The sequence below is a fragment of the Rhamphochromis sp. 'chilingali' genome, assembly GCF_963969265.1.
Source record: "Rhamphochromis sp. 'chilingali' genome assembly, chromosome: 10".
In the NCBI taxonomy this organism is placed as follows: Eukaryota; Metazoa; Chordata; class Actinopteri; order Cichliformes; family Cichlidae; genus Rhamphochromis; species Rhamphochromis sp. 'chilingali'.
The window spans coordinates 23,882,616-23,899,706 of record NC_137937.1 but is presented as its reverse complement, the minus strand read 5'-3'; the positions used below and the strand labels follow the sequence as shown (position 1 = coordinate 23,899,706).

At 42.5% G+C, this 17,091-nt stretch overlaps 1 protein-coding gene across 1 annotated transcript in view; it reads right to left on the bottom strand.

The window, feature by feature from the left end:
* ccser1 (coiled-coil serine-rich protein 1) overlaps window positions 1–17,091 on the bottom strand; it is a 135,721-nt gene that overhangs the window by 73,746 nt on the left and 44,884 nt on the right. The window contains exon 8 of the mRNA XM_080893181.1: window positions 4,240–4,317. Coding sequence (XP_080749307.1) covers window positions 4,240–4,317 — 78 coding nt within the window. The remainder of the gene's footprint in view (window positions 1–4,239; window positions 4,318–17,091) is intronic.

Sequence of the window (17,091 nt, the reverse complement as noted above, 5' to 3'; positions counted from 1 at the left end):
TACTTCCGAGGTTTAAAGCTGTCTCTAAAATATCACTTCTCGATCTCTGACCCTATTAGCAAATCACAAATAATGAGCCATGGTTTCCTCCTATCAGCAGGTGTCGTGGAATCAGAAACACAGCTGTCTAGTTCTAAGGTAGCCCAGGGGCAGGGTGGCAAACTTTTCAGGCTTTATCATAGCACACAGTAAAATGGTCTAATTTGTATTTTTTTCTGACAGCACCCCGCACTGAGCTAAAACGTAATGAATAATTTGAGATGTAAAAAGGCGAGTTACAATTTCACTAATAACGGTTTTGATTTTAACCCGAGAACTCATATCACAGGACCACTGATGCAGAGGAGCAAAATTTGAAGAAGAAAAAAAAGTGGAATTTGATGCCTGAGCCTCACAACAATTACTAAACGCGAAGTTTCTCACGTAGTGTAACAGAGATAAAAGGTTATCTGGAAAGAGAGATTCAAAAACGAGACAAAGGATGAAACGGGGAGATGAGAGTGGCAGTCTGTTCTGTGCTGCGGCTTAAAGAAATGACATTTTGTGCATCTCGATATAGCTGCGTGTTGTCTGTGTCAGAAAGGTGTGTATAACGCACATAGCCGCATATCTCCGTGCTTTCCTCAAAGCATGCATCCTTTTAACCCTCTCGCAGTGATTAGGGCATCACTGTGGGGAAAAGTCGGTAATTATAAATTCACAGTCATCAGAATTATGCATTATTAATTTCTAATTACGCTGCCTCTGACATGATGATAAGTGTTCCACTATAAAAAGAAGTTCACCGTGCTGCTGAAGCAAAGGTGAGTGTACACAAAACAACATTTCATCAGGTGCAAAACTTGCTGCCCTTGACATTTTTTTCTTTAATGAACACACTGGTGGAGTACACCTCTAGCGGCAACTCTAGCGTGATTTCTTTTTTCTGCTACTTTCTTCTAAGATACAGTAGAATACTTTAACTGGGACAAAATCTGGTAAAAATCATGTCATATGCATTGGGTCTAAATTAAACTAGGTCGCACTGTGACACTGCAGCCTCTCAGGTGGATACCGTAGATTATTTTTACACATGCCGAGTCGTTTTCTAGAGTGCCAGGGCAAATTCTCTTCTTCTCAGCCCTCCCTCTTGTTCTTCTTCCATCTTCACGCAGTATTTCTCAAACACCGGCTTCTTCTCTATCTCTCATTCATCGCTTGGTCTCGCCTCCACCTCTTGCACTCCGGTGTTTATTTCCTCCCCTTTTCCTTATCAAGTTAATGTCATCAAACCGAATGCTTTGCTCTTGAATGGCTACACTTCAGCTATAGCTCCCACACTTTTCCCAGCAGCTTTTCTCCCTCATCTCTTTTCTTCAGTCTGTCCCAAAGTAAGAAATACAATGTCCTTTTCTCAACATTGAAACTTTTTCCTCATATGAAGCTTCTACTCAGGTGATATACCCTCTCTGTATTTATGTTGTTTTCAATTCATCTAGCTCTGTGAAAAGCTCAGCCTTTACCACCTACCTCTCTCCTATATATACACTTCTCTCAATCATCTACCTCTGTCCCATATGGAAGCCCGTTTCCGCCACTAAAAAAAAAAAAAAGCTAGTATCCATAACTCGAAATTTCGAGTTATTTTCTCGAAATTTCGAGAAATATAACTCGAAATTTCGAGTTACTTTTCTCAAAATTTCGAGTTAGCTCTGCCAATCAAAAATATACGTGAATGAGGTCGCTTTCTTGTTACACGGAAGCATATGGCGCAGGACCGCGCACTCAAAAACGGATCCCAACAAATTAAAGTATGTTTGCTGATAGTAACACCATGTGATTCAGCTAATAACACAGGGATTTCATCATTTGTGAAGCCAGGCTGAAAACACTCAGCAATCTGTGCATTCACGACTGGATGTAATACCGGTAGCTTAGCTGTAGCATTTGTAGCTGAGGGCTTCAGCTTCCGGGTAACATGGAAATGACGTCATTCACGTAGATTACTGATTGGCAGCGCGAACTCGAAATTTCGAGTTGCTTTTCTCAAAATTTTGAGTTAATATGTCGAAATTTCGAGAAAATAACTCGAAATTTTGAGTTATGGATCCTTTTTTTTTTAGTGGCGGAAACGGGCTTCCATAGTCCCATCTTCAAGTTAAACTCATTTCCTGCAATTCTTGCTGCTTTCTCCCTGATTTGTTTTTATCTCTATCGATCGTGACCCTTTCCCCCTTTAAGAAAACTCTCCTCATCTGATGACAAGCACAGAAAATCTGCTGAATGAGTGTTTCATCTCTCTCTTTGGCTCTCTCCCAATCTATACACACATGCTCGTGGCCACTTCATTAAGTACACCTGTTCAACTGCTCATAAACGCACTTATCTAATCAGCCGATCACCTGCCAGCAACTTAGTGCATTTAGGGATGTAGAGATGCTGGACTTCAAACCCAGCATCACAATGGGGAAGAAAGGTGATTTAAGGGGCTTTGAATGTGCTATAGTTGTTGGTCTATTACTGATCCAATGGGATCTTCCCACACAACCATCTCTTGGTTTTGCAGAGAATGGTCCAAAAAAGTGTAAATATCCATTCCTCTTGATGAAAAACTGGGATTAACTGGAAATGTTCTGTTTTTAACTGAGGCACGATACACACTTCCAAAGTCGAGATAAAATCAAACGTAGACATTCTAACACAAATCTACAGTACTCTGATTGATCTGTACATAGTAGCACTCCAATCTTTTTCCACAGACGGGAAATTACAGCTTTTAGGATTGAAAGCCTAAGCCAGATGGTTAAAGTACATGTCACATAATCCAAATGTCCACGGTTCAATTCAATCCAGTGACATTTGTGACATTCTTCTCTGCCTCCTCAACATCCACTGTCACATCAGATAAAATTACCCCCAAAAAGAAATTTCAGGTTTCCCCTGTCCAGTCAAATAATCTTTTGATTATAGTCAATTGCCTGTCTCCAAGTCTGTTTTGGATAGTTTACTGAAACCATTTCCTACTCTTTTCTACCCCATTTGATCCCTTCTTTTCAATGGGTCCATGTTCCCTGTCTGTCCATCTGTACTTTTCAGCCAGAGCTGCTGTCAGCATGCAGTGTCCCATCCTACATTTTTAATTTTTCCTTATCGTCCAGCTGCCACTGATACAGCATGTAGGTCAATAAAGAGGGCATACACTCACACAAACATCCACTCTTTGTGAAACACTAACACGCTGTGACAACTATACAAACACAAAGTCTATATACAGCCCTAAGATTAAGTGGTGCACACATACAGGTGCCCTTAGTGACAACCAAACGCAGTATTTGTTGGCAGTGTGTCAGTATTTTGTGGGTAAGTATCACTAGACTGTATTTTAAAAGACCTTTACCAGTGTGTACATTCATGTATGTAAAGGGAACTTCATTATGTTGCAGTTTAAAAAAAAACACACACACACATCAAAGATGAGAACCACAGAGCTGATGGCTCTACTACGCCTCCCTCCTCCAACAGGCTAACAAGACCTCTGATGTGACCCAACTAAATCCAGGGGGAAAGCTCGACAAAAGACCTCCCATGGCAAACTTAAATCCCGCTCACACACAAGCATGCACTTGAGCAATGATGCACATGCTCCCTACAGAGATTAATAAATCTCATCCAGATCGCACGGCTGGGATGGACAAGGTTGACAGAGGGCATCTGGAGCCTGTCAAGACAATCAAAACACGTTGCCCCTCTCCCATTCTATATCTGCAACTCTCCTGCTTTTAATCATCCTTTTTCCAACTCTTTCTCTCTCTCTCCTTCACTCTGCCTTCCTTGCTGCTCTGCTCTCTTTCTTCCTATTTGATCTTTTCGTGATTCATTAGAAGCTGATGTGAAAAAAAAGTGTTAATTGTTCTGATATGGGTAAAACTGAACGAGACACATGGATCAAAGGAAGATTCAGTTTTATATTTTTGATCACACCGAGCCTGCTGTGTTCTTTTAATTAAACTAGCTGGCTAATTGAAGTGAAGGGTTGGCTATGGAAAAAGAATAACAAGTGAGCACTACAACTTTACTGTGCATGTATTAAGTGAAAGCATAAGCTCTGTTTTTGTAAGATATAAAGCTGGGAGGACATTTTTATTAATATTTTTCATTGCCTCACACTTTTAATGCATCTGTAAATTTGATGCTTGTAATACAGCCGTTCTCACTGAACAAATAGCTAAATTTAGTATAAAACAGACTGCTCCGTGTTACCTTAAACGGAAGAGATTTTTCACTGCAAGGGCTGATGGGTAGAGACTGAAGGCTGCTGGCAGGACTTGTCTCTGTGCTCTGCAAAAAGACAAAAACACGGCTATAACCAGAACATCACGATGAGGTCTGCGTGCTGTACTGTGCTGAAGATAAACCAGTCAGATGCTTAAAATGACAACATTACAACATTAAGGAATTTTGTTTTTACTCTTCTTTTTCTGCTAAATATATTCACAGTTAGGCAGTATTACAAAAGCCTCGCTAAACATTCAGTGTGAAAAGAGACGAAGGTATAAAAAAAACATTAGTTCTGAAGACAGGTGCTCATTTTCATCCTTGACTTTCCTTTTTTTTTTTCTTTTTTTTTTTTACAGAAAATCTGATTCATCTATATTTGAATGACATCAAAAATGTAAATGTAGGTAACATGTCTGTATCAGAACAATTTCATGTTGCCAGCTGCATTATTTTCACCTGATTTCTTACAAAAGCTCTTTTTTTCTGATGACAGTTGTGATTTGACGCTTTTTGGCACTGCTTCTCAGCACAGTTATCTAGTGGGCAGAGAGCAGAGGCAGCCAGAAGGGGATCCAAAATGCACATGCGTACACACAAACACACAGCCTGTTTTCATGTGACAAAAGGAGCATGTGCAATCACGTACAATCTGCACACAGGTGCACAGAAACACCGTCCCTTAAGAAGAGCATATGCGGGTATATAGATCACTGCTGAGGGCTCCTGATGGGTCATATGGGAAAGCAGAGAGGAAAATCGTGTCTCAAGCTAGGACTGCTGCTATTGGTGTACTTTTGCATGGTAGGGACATGACAGTACACAGATGGAAGATATGACAAGATACATGATATAACAAGAGAAGGAAAGAGGAAAGGTAAAAATAAGTATCATCCAAAAAAATAAAACATTATCTCCACTTGAATATTCAGTGAAGTCTATTCCTTGCCATATTTTGCCCTTTAGGAGATTTATATGCCAACTAACCCCACTGTTGTTAGGCGAAATGACCAGATACAGTAAGAAGTCTATAAAAATTGGATTTTTAGGCTGAAGTTTAATCATATGTGCATAGTGTTAGCCTACTTTCAGCTTTTAAATAACCTAATTTGACAGATGGTTTCTTTCACAAACATTCTGAGATGATGTTGTCCGTGGCTTTCATTTTAAAAAGGGCAAATACTTAAAAAAAAAAAAAAAAAAACATACTTGGCAGGTGATTTGGTGAGTGTCTCCCTATCATGACATTTTAGATCACATTACTGAATCATATGAGGAAGTAAGAGAGCATCAAAGAGGAAACACAACATCCTGCTCTCTAAAGATCTTTGAAAGATAGAAAGCACTTGGCTTGCATTCTTTGCTCTTCTCTTAATTAAGATAATCTCCACTTTTGACAACACACATGCTATAGAAGCGGTTACACTAATCTCCTAAACAATCACACTTAAAAAGCCAAGTTGGTCTGCCTGCAGATGCACAGCACAGCCACTACAAAACATGACATGCCCACTTCACTGTTACAAGGTTAGGTTGGGATTGCAGTTAAATTCATTTAATGATAATCTTAGAGTAAGGTTAGATTAAAGTTATGGTTACTTGTAGTCTGCAAGTCTCTCGGCACAGCTGCCAATGTTTCCTCCTAAGATGCTGACTTGGTCTGATCAACTCAGGATCAGACACTTAGCTTGAAGCCTGACAAGATCAATTTCCTTGCGATTGTGATCTTGCGAAACTCACAAGATTCCAGCTGTCTCATTGGTTTTGAAGGAGGTTCTGAGAAACACTTGAGCCCAAATCTTTGCACAGCATAAACTTGATGCTTTATTGGTTTGGCTGACCTTTTAAAGAAGCATGCCTCCCTATCAGAGTTATAGGTGTGCTGTGGCGTCAGGCCCTCAATGTGTCATTGGTGATCAATGCCTTTTCCTATGTAGACAGACAGGCGTGTACTCAGTGACACCCCCCTAAACACACATACACACTCTCACTCTGTCTCCTTCTAACACATACCCATCCTCTTTAAGGTCACCCCTGTCCCACAGGCCTTAACACACAACTGTCCCCACAATTAGACGTGGCTCAGTAAAAAGGCTCTTAGATTTAGGAATTGGCTGCCGGGGAGCCATGGATTTAATGACTGGCACTACACTGAAACTAAATGTCTACAGATGATGAATGGCCTAAGAAAGGAAAGCAGGTTTTGTAGTTTGATGCGCACCTTTAATCACATCCACACATGAGTTAAATCAAGAAATGAAAACCTTCAAATAACTCACGGGGCATTCATACCACCTCGCTCTCTGACAGACATTCGTCTTTTTTATAGAAATTGCTTTAAAATACTCTCATGCGATTAAGCGAGGACATTGAATTACTCCGCTTTGCTGTGTTCCACACCTATCTGTACAATCCAACACAAATTTATTTGTAGAAGTTCATCAGAACTTTTGGAAATGCTGATGATTCTGAATGACACTGTTCTTTCCAAAAACTGTTTTAACAGATTTGGATGGCACAATCGGAACTGCAAGAAACACCATTTTCAATGTCATTCTGTTATATCCGCATTCTAACAACGTGGTGGAGGAAGCAGTCTGAGTGTAAGCCGTAACAAAAAGTCAGTCACGGTCTTCCTAGAATCCATCGCTGACACTGACAAATGGAGATCACCATAGGAAACATTTCTGGACACAGACAGTGGCATTTTACAAATGTTCATCCATGCAGCCGACAGAAAACACTGTTAAAAAAAAATATATCTGAAAGGAGTGTTCATGGTTCAAATTGTTTGTGTCTGCATAATGATAAGCATCTTTTATTTGTATAGGACAATCCTTTGTTATTATTTTTGACATCAAATCTTACTGCTTGTGCTAGTATTTTGATTTTTATTAGTATCGTTTGTATCATTTCAATTTGAAATCGGAAGCTATATAAATTGTTTTTCCTCAATTTTTTGAATTTTTGGTGCCATAAGAAATTTTTATCCAACCCCACTGGAAAATACGTTCCTCTTAACTAACTGATGAAAAGAAAATTCTTTTAAAACAGTTGTTAATCCTGTTCTACAGATATTATAGTCTATATGTTTATAAAGAATGGGAAACTGCATCAATTTACATCAAATAAGCTCACAACAGCTGTGTGCAGCCCAGTCGTGTCTTGATAATTTTTACAAGCTCCTGAATTCAAAGGTGTAGATCGCTCACAGATAGGCTGTCGCAAAAATCAAGGCTGGATTCTGGATTAAAAGGTCAATGTTAGGTGTCAATGTAAACTTTCAATTATGCAAATCTATTTTTTCTGAGACGTGATGCTCTCACATTCAAATCTTTTAATGTACTTTCAATGTTGGGCTTTTTGATAAGCTCTCCAAAGATCTTACTGTTTGGGAGTTGATATCTAAATATGTCGGTCTCTGGGGCTTTGAGAGTCTGCTCTGTTAATCTCACCCTCCATCTTCCATGAATTGTTGCGATGTATCAACTAGGTTCTTCAGTAAGGTTTCTGCAGTGGACCACTGAGGCCTACTGATGAGCCTTCTTTTTGGGGGGAAAAATTATTCTTGCAAAAACCCGCGCATGGCAGGGAAGAAGATATGCAATAGTGTCTCCAGTCTCCTGGGAACCCAAGTGAAATCTGTTTGATGTCTCTAGAGCCTTGGGAGCTGAACCACAGGGAATTCTGTGTTTTGTTTCCACCTGCCATAACTTTGACATAAGGTTAAGACGTGGCGAGTTCTCTTTCCTTCAAATCATTAAAGTTTAGTTCATAAGTCTATAAGTTTAGTTCTGCAGAGAATTTCAACTCAAGTAATCTCTGAAAGCACCTAAATTGAGTGGTTTTGCATGTTTTTGGGGCACTTGAAAAAACAATGGAAATTAGACAGAAGTCAAAAACACAGTAATCTGAATTATATGGTCAACGTTAAGTAACTGTAAAGATTTTCCAGAATTTCAGGCTATGGTTTTGGGGACTTGAGGTTTTCGGTTTGAAATACATTATAAGTGAATTTCCATAACTTTCCATTTATTTGCAATTCAAAGAAGACACTGTAGAGATGTAAACCCATGATAGTATCACTCTAACATACCTCAAAGCAGCTGAAAATAATGACCAAAGTCCTTTTCAACAATCACAAACCTATGGATAGTTGAAAAATAAAAATTATAATTTTCAACCCAGACTGATGAAATGCTCAAAATTTGGGACTAATTTTTTAACATAAGTGAAGTAAGTGAATTTTGATTAGCTATATTTCAATTCATTGGTGACTTAAGCTCAATTTAGGGTTCTTATTGAGCCTCAAAAGTCCCCTAAATTGATTAACTAGTGTGTTACTTCAGAGGGGAGAATTCACAGGTCTGCACTGAAAGCTTGCAAGTCAATAAGCATAATTAGGTGAAAGACAAAATCTTTGGGTATGTTATGGCCCTGTCCATAATCTGTTTTGGTGGCTGTTGTTGTCTGTTCCTTTAAGTCTTTGCAGGTCCCGGAGTGGATGAGCTGACGGCTGCTGATTGGTCCCCTGGCCATGTGATCTTCTTCAAATCCCTCACCAGCAGTTGTCCCGGGGCAGCCACTGACAGCAGCAGCAGACCTGACCCTGGCCTCCAAAACTTGAGACTTTTGTGCTTGTGATTTGTGCGGCTTCTCTGAGTTTTGTATATAGTGTGTATATTAGCTTTCATTGTACATAGCACATTGTAAATAGCACTGCAACAGAAGGGGTGAGCTGCCGTATTGTTTTTCCTTGCACTGTTTTCTCCTGTTTATTTCAGTTAGGGAGTTAGGTGTAGCGCTTGTCTTTTGTTTGATGTTTGATTTCACATAGGGTTTTAGATAGCACCTCCTCCTGACTTAGCTTGTTTTGTTTGTTATTTTGGCCTTTGTTCACCCTGGAGCTTCATTTTTGCAGTGTAGATAATAAAACACGATTCACTAAGGAATTGGTTTCCCTCTGTGTATGGTTTTGGGGACCAGGGCGGGGCAGTCTTTTCAAACTTATGTTGCGTTCCTGTACCCCTAGACTGGGGCGTAACATAAAGTGGGGGCTCGTCCTTTTTTTTTCTTTTGCCATTCTTTTTGCTCATTGTATTTTGTGGGTTGTCTGCGGTTTTTGGTTGGCAGTTTTCTTGTAGTGTTGGGGGTGGTCTAGTCACAATGACTTTTGATGTGGATGATTTTGCACTACAACCCACCGTGGATAAGTTGGATCGATGCACAAAGGCGGATTTGTTGTTGGTGGCAGATTTGTTTAATGTTAGTGTGCCTTTACATGCTAAAAAGGCAGAAATTAAGCAGTGCCTGACAGCTCAGCTGGTGGATAAGGGGGTATTTGCGAAGTCGAAACCTCGGCCGGTTGAGGCGGCTGGAGGTTTGGTGGTGGATGCGGGAGCAGAAGCTGCTGCAACCATCCCACAAGCTGCCAGTGGACGGGTGTCGCCAGGGGCGGAGGCTCCTGCTGCCATTCAGATCCCAAACGTTAGCCCAGCCGGACAATCAACAGGATTGGTTACGGAGGATCTTGGGCTCGCCCTTCGCCTGAAAGAGGTGGAGCTTGCGACTAAGTCCAAAGAAGTTGAGCTTATGCATCTCCGCATAAGGGCTATGGAGCTGGATCCTTCCCGACAGCGCAATGTTACCTCTACCCCAGTGAGTAAAATTGTGAATAAATCTTCTGATTCGTTCTCCTCTGACCAATTTGATGCAAGCAGGCAAATTGCTTTAGTGCCACCTTTCAGAGAAAGTGAAGTTGACTCTTACTTTAATGCCTTTGAACGCATCGCAACCACTTTGAAATGGCCCAAGGATGTGTGGAGTTTGTTGCTGCAGTGTAAATTGGTGGGGAAAGCACAGGAAGTGTGTGCGAGCTTGTCTATTGATGACAGCCTGGATTATGAAATTGTGAAATCCACTATTTTAAGGGCTTATGAGCTAGTTCCAGAGGCATATCGCCAGAGGTTTCGGTCGTGTGAAAAATCTGCCAACCAAACACATGTAGAGTTTGCCAGGGAGAAGACTCTCTTGTTTGATAAGTGGTTAGCCGCAAGTAAAGTGAAGGACTTTGCTCAGCTAAGAGAATTGGTCCTGCTGGAGGAATTCAAAACGTGTCTTCCAGAAAATGTTGTTGTATATATCAATGAGCAAAAGGTGGATTCGTTGTCTAAAGCTGCTGTTCTCGCAGATGAGTTTGTGTTGACCCATCGTGTTACGTTTTCAGCTGTGCGCCATGAATGTGCCCCGTTGTCTAAACCTGCGAGGAGTTTGAGGGTTTCTCCCAAGCGTCAACCGCGCCCTGATCAGGTCCCCATGACTGTCCGAGAATGCTTTTATTGCCATGATACTGGCCATCTCATTGCCAATTGTCCGTCGCTCCGTCGCAAAGAGCAATCTCACACATGGAAAAAGCCAAAAAGCATTGGTTTTGTTCAGTCAGTTTCTACTCCTAATCCCGTCAGTGATGAACCAGGAAATGACAGTCTTGACAGCAGTTACCGACCTTTTATTTCACAAGGGTTCGCCTCACTGACTGGAATAGAGGAGGATCGCGTGCCAATTGTAATTTTGCGCGACACTGGGGCTGCCCAGTCTCTCATTTTGGAAAGCGCGTTGCCTTTTTCATGTAACTCGTTTTGTGGTGCTGATGCTCTCGTGTGGGGAGTGAAAATGAGTGTGTTACGAGCTCCGCTGCACAGAGTCTTCCTACAGTCGCCTCTCGTTTCGGGCCCGGTAACAGTTGGGGTGCGCGCTCGCTTGCCCGTGCAGGGGGTTACTATGATTCTGGGGAATGATCTAGCCAATGGGAAAGTTTTCCCGATCCCTGAAGTAATTGAAAACCCCGTCGATGATTTTGATTTTGTTTCTGAGCCTGCTGCTGACAGTCTGTCCTCTGTGTTTCCTGCCTGTGTTGTCACACGCGCCCACAAGCGTAAATATGGTGATGTTGACTTGTCTGACTCTTTTCTATGTTCTGAAGCTGTTCCTGAGAAAGCTGAACTGCCTGTGGAAAAAGCTGAAAAATGTGTGTCTGATAAAATGCTACCCGCTACACCTGACCTGTCTTTTGAGGTAAACAAAACAGATTTCATTCATGCGCAACAGAATGACCCGACTTTGGCCAAATGTTTACTCGCCGCGAATTCAAGCGATCAGAATCCCCGTGTCTACAACATTGAAAATGATGTGTTAATGCGCAAATGGCATCCTCCCTCATCTAGTGATCTTGGCTGGAATGTATTTCAACAAGTGGTTGTACCGCAAAAATTCCGACCCCAAGTGCTCAGCCTCGCACATGACAGTTTCTCTGGACATTTAGGAATTAGGAAAACTTACCATCGTATTCTGCGTCACTTTTTCTGGCCAGGTTTGAAGTCTGATGTGATCAAGTATTGCCGTTTTTGCCACGTTTGCCAGGTCAGTGGAAAACCCAACCAGGTTATTCCTCCCGCTCCATTGCATCCAATCCCGGCTTTAGGGGAACCGTTTGAGCACATAATCATCGATTGTGTAGGTCCGCTTCCAAAAACAAAGTCAGGACATCAGTACCTCTTGACTTTAATGTGCGCCGCCACACGCTTCCCCGAGGCTATTCCGTTACGCACTATCAAAGTCAAAGCCATTGTCAGAGCACTAGTAAACTTTTTCTCCACTTTCGGTTTGCCGAAATCAGTTCAAACGGACCAAGGGTCTAACTTCATGTCCAAGATATTCGCTCAAGTCTTAAAATTGCTATCCATCAAGCATCAAAAGTCCAGTGCGTACCACCCCGAATCACAGGGTGCTCTTGAGCGTTTCCACCAGACTTTGAAAACCATGATGAGGAAGTTCTGTCTCGAGTCAGGAAGAGAGTGGGACGAAGGTCTGCCACTTCTCCTTCTAGCGGTGAGAGAGAGTGTGCAGGAGTCCACGGGTTTCAGTCCCGCAGAGCTGGTGTTTGGACACACAGTGCGTGGTCCCCTACGGCTGCTTAAAGAGAGATATCTGTCCAACACAGCTACCCCCGAGCAGAACGTATTAGACTACGTAAGTTGTTTTAGGGAGCGTCTGCATAAAGCATGCGAAATTGCACGCGAGGCTCTTTCCGCGTCTCAGGAAAAAATGAAAAGGAATTTTGATAAAAAGTCCGTGCAGAGAAAATTTGAAGTGGGTGACAAAGTGTTGACTCTCCTATCCGTTCCTGGATCCTCTCTCCAGGCAAAGTTCTGTGGGCCCTATACTGTCCAAGAGAAACTGAGTGACACAGATTATGTTATAGGTACCCCAGACCGTAGGAGAAAGCGTCGTGTGTGTCATGTTAATCTGATGAAGCCTTATTTTGTTCGTGATGCAGGTGTAAACTCCTCCTCATCCCCCGCTGCGCTGTCTGCCGTGTCGGTAGTTGTGCCAGCATCCCCGTCTCAGTATAGCCCAGAAAGTGATGGCTTAGCTTTCGTTTGTGCTGAGGGTTGCTCCCGACTCAGAAACTCTGAAATATTGGATAATTTGAAATCTCACCTAAGACATTTAGATGAGGCTGCCCAGACCGATGTGTGTTCTCTGATCAATAATTGCCCATCTCTGTTCGCTGACACTCCGTCTCGCACTACTGTCCTCGAACATGACATAGATGTAGGTGACCACCCTCCGATCAAACAACACGCTTATCGTGTGAACCCTACCAAACGTGCACTTTTTCAGCAAGAAGTTTCCTACCTGCTGGAAAATGGTCTTGCTGTCCCTAGTTCGAGTGCCTGGAGTTCCCCATGCCTTCTTGTGCCGAAGGAAGACAAAACTCCACGTTTTTGTAGTGATTTTCGCAAGGTGAACAGTGTGACCAAACCCGACTCCTACCCTCTTCCCCGCATGGAAGATTGTGTGGATAGGGTTGGCTCCGCAAAGTTTGTCACCAAACTGGATTTATTAAAGGGTTATTGGCAAGTTCCCCTCACTCCGCATGCATCTGAAATTTCTGCTTTTGTCACTCCTGATCACTTCCTCCAATACACCGTCATGCCTTTTGGCCTTCGAAATGCCCCTGCCACATTCCAACGCCTTATGCACATTGTCTTAGGTGGTGTCACAAACTGTGAAGTGTACTTAGACGACATTGTAGCCTATTCAGAGACTTGGTCAGATCACCTTGGAACACTCACGGAGATTTTTGAAAGATTAAAAGAGGCATCCCTTACCCTAAATCTTGCCAAATGTGACTTTGGTAAGGCCACTGTGACTTATCTAGGGAAGCAGGTGGGTCAGGGACAGGTGCGCCCCCTGCTGGCTAAAATCCAGGCTGTCCTAGATTTCCCTGTGCCTCGCACTAGACGTGAGCTTCGCCGGTTCCTTGGTATGGCCGGCTATTATTGTGGCTTCTGTAAGAATTTTGCAGATGTAGTTGCACCTCTCACCAGTCTCACAAGTGTATCAAAACCATTCGTATGGTCCCCCACCTGCCAGAATTCTTTTGAATCTGCCAAAGCTCTCCTCTGCAGCACACCAGTACTTGCCGCTCCTGTTTTCACACATCCGTTTAAACTTGAGGTGGATGCCAGCGCCAACGGTGCAGGTGCGGTACTGTTGCAGGAGGATAGGCAGGGTGTTGATCACCCAATTGGTTACTTTTCGAAAAAATTCAACTCCCACCAACAGAAATACAGCACCATTGAAAAAGAAGCTCTCTCCCTATTGCTTGCTCTACAGCATTTCGAGGTCTATGTCGGTTCCAGTTCAGCACCTGTCATTGTTTACACAGACCACAACCCCCTCGTGTTTTTGACCCGAATGCGAAATTCTAACCAAAGGCTCATGAGATGGTCCCTCTTAGTACAGGATTTCAATCTGGAGATCCATCACAAAAAAGGGACAGAGAATGTACTGGCAGATGCGCTGTCACGTGGTTTTCGGAACCCCTAAGCGCCAAACATCTTTAGGGGAGATGTTTGGTCTTGGGAAGGGGGGTGTTATGGCCCTGTCCATAATCTGTTTTGGTGGCTGTTGTTGTCTGTTCCTTTAAGTCTTTGCAGGTCCCGGAGTGGATGAGCTGACGGCTGCTGATTGGTCCCCTGGCCATGTGATCTTCTTCAAATCCCTCACCAGCAGTTGTCCCGGGGCAGCCACTGACAGCAGCAGCAGACCTGACCCTGGCCTCCAAAACTTGAGACTTTTGTGCTTGTGATTTGTGCGGCTTCTCTGAGTTCTGTATATAGTGTGTATATTAGCTTTCATTGTACATAGCACATTGTAAATAGCACTGCAACAGAAGGGGTGAGCTGCCGTATTGTTTTTCCTTGCACTGTTTTCTCCTGTTTATTTCAGTTAGGGAGTTAGGTGTAGCGCTTGTCTTTTGTTTGATGTTTGATTTCACATAGGGTTTTAGATAGCACCTCCTCCTGACTTAGCTTGTTTTGTTTGTTATTTTGGCCTTTGTTCACCCTGGAGCTTCATTTTTGCAGTGTAGATAATAAAACACGATTCACTAAGGAATTGGTTTCCCTCTGTGTATGGTTTTGGGGACCAGGGCGGGGCAGTCTTTTCAAACTTATGTTGCGTTCCTGTACCCCTAGACTGGGGCGTAACAGTAGCCTGTGGACAATCACCACCATAAAGTGTCTTTTGATTTCATAACCTCTGATAGGGTGACACAGCAACAGGGAGGTCTTCTCAATCACCAGATGTAGGTTAGATTAGACATTAGATAAAAGAATCTCTATGTGACCTTGATGCACGTAATGCATGTAATACAGTATGTAATAATGATTTGATTTGAAGTTGAATTTCCAATAAATAAAGTAAAAAGTGAACAAATTACAGTCCGTGCACCTTTGCACACACAGAGGACTGACAGCAGGAATTCTAATCCCAAAGTTTCACATGCCAGGTTCCACATACTGCAGAGTTATGACCCTGTCTACTTGGCTGAGCTTCGGCCCAGTGATAGGACGTTTGAAGTGGACAAAAGTGTTTGACAGTGAAAAGTGTTGGCACCTGCTATTGATTGGCAAAAGCTTGCAAAAGCAGACACAAGTGTACAACGGCAAAGGTGAACGCAAGAGGCTATAAGTTAAGTTAAACAAAGCCAAAGACCGGGGCTCAATACCAGAAGGTCAAGCAAATGAAATGCAAAGAAAACAGACATGTCGAGTCACCCTCCCCTTGTTGCAGAATGGTTTATGTCTGCTTTTGGAAGGTAACAAAATTTGCAAGTTAATGACACAACAGAGCAAGCAAAGAGGGCAAAGAAATGCCTCTTTCATATTCATGTTCTGCTGCTGTGTACCCTCTCTCTCTGTTGCACTCCTTTAGTTTTTTTCCATCACCACTTTAGTTTACCTCTCTCTCTACAAATTATTATTTCATTTACATGTCTCATGTCTCTCTCACAGAGGTCCTGGGAGAAAAACAGAGATATAAGCAGGAAAGAAATCAGGAGAAAGCTATATATATGCCTCTGTGGACTGTAATTCACAGCAGGCTTTGATCTTAGTTTAGAGATACTAATGGTGTGGTTTTAGGGAAGGTCTGGTCACCCTTTTATCTTTTTGTGTATTTGTATTTTGAGTACGGGTCTGTATAATACTTCCATATATGGCTGGGGTCAGTCACCCATGTAGATTTTAAAAAAAAAAACCAAAGCATCAGACAATCAAAGCTAATGGATGTTCTTTCTAAGCTTATGCTATTGCTAACATCCCTTATTGGTATGTTGGCATGTATTATACACTGCCAAAGGGTATTAGTGAAAATATTAGCACTTTCACTCTAAAACAAAACATTCACCGTATATATTAAACACCATCAACATCCCCTTCCAAATGACTCCTACTGACACTGTGCTCGCAAAACTTCAGAAAACAATCATTTAGGCATCTGTCATTTTCAAGCAAAGTGTTATGATCTTTCTGGATCCTGATTTGGACTAAAATGTAAAACAAAAATTTGCATCTGCATCTTGTAATTACCCGAGACCCCTCAAAAACGTGTGGAGTCTGGCATCTAAAGAGGATATGTAAGTGCAGAGGATGGCAGATAATGTGGCTTCCTGGTTTATATTGTTAGACCTTGTAAAGGTATTCCAACGTGTCAGTGCTTTACTAAGTGACTGTTTCAGCTAATCATGTCCAGAATGGTTTGGATGTAATTTAAGTTGGTTCCAAACATTCACACTGAGACACACACATAGCCTGGGGTGAAACGTTAGCTTTAACCAGGCTAAAACATTTAAAGAGGAGATTTATAGCCTGAAACAGGAGGGATAATATGTGTGGGACGAGGTGCGACCTCTCACAACGAACGTAATATGGTCAACACCTTGGAGACGCTTACTGCTGCTGTGAAGGCTCAAAACAACACCATTGAGCGTATGAGGGGAAACATCAGAGAAAGGCCTGCTCAAAATGACACCCTTGAGCGACAGTTGGAAAACATCGCGGAACGGATCACTGCAGTTGTGAAGTCTCAGAATCAAAAGACTGACAACACCTTGGAACTGAAGTTTGATACCATCATGGGGAGGCTCGCAGCTCTTCAATGCGAAGTTGAGGGACCTGTCTCAGAGTGCTAAAATTCGAGCTGCTCACAAAACAGAAATTAACAATATTCAACATTCGGACACCACGGCGCCAGCTGCAGGCCCAAGGCTGGAGCCCACCAAAACAACTCCCTGATAACGACTGTGTGATGACTATTCTTCCCGTCCCATGAAGGCCACCTGGGTTGGCTGGCAGACTGTTTACTTAGCCTGATAGAGCGAAGGACACTGTCTCCGCTGAACTCTGGACACGCACACACATACACTTACACTGATAAGCACACACTCATCCCCCCTCCCTTCCAAACGCCTTCGATGCTTGTTTCCTG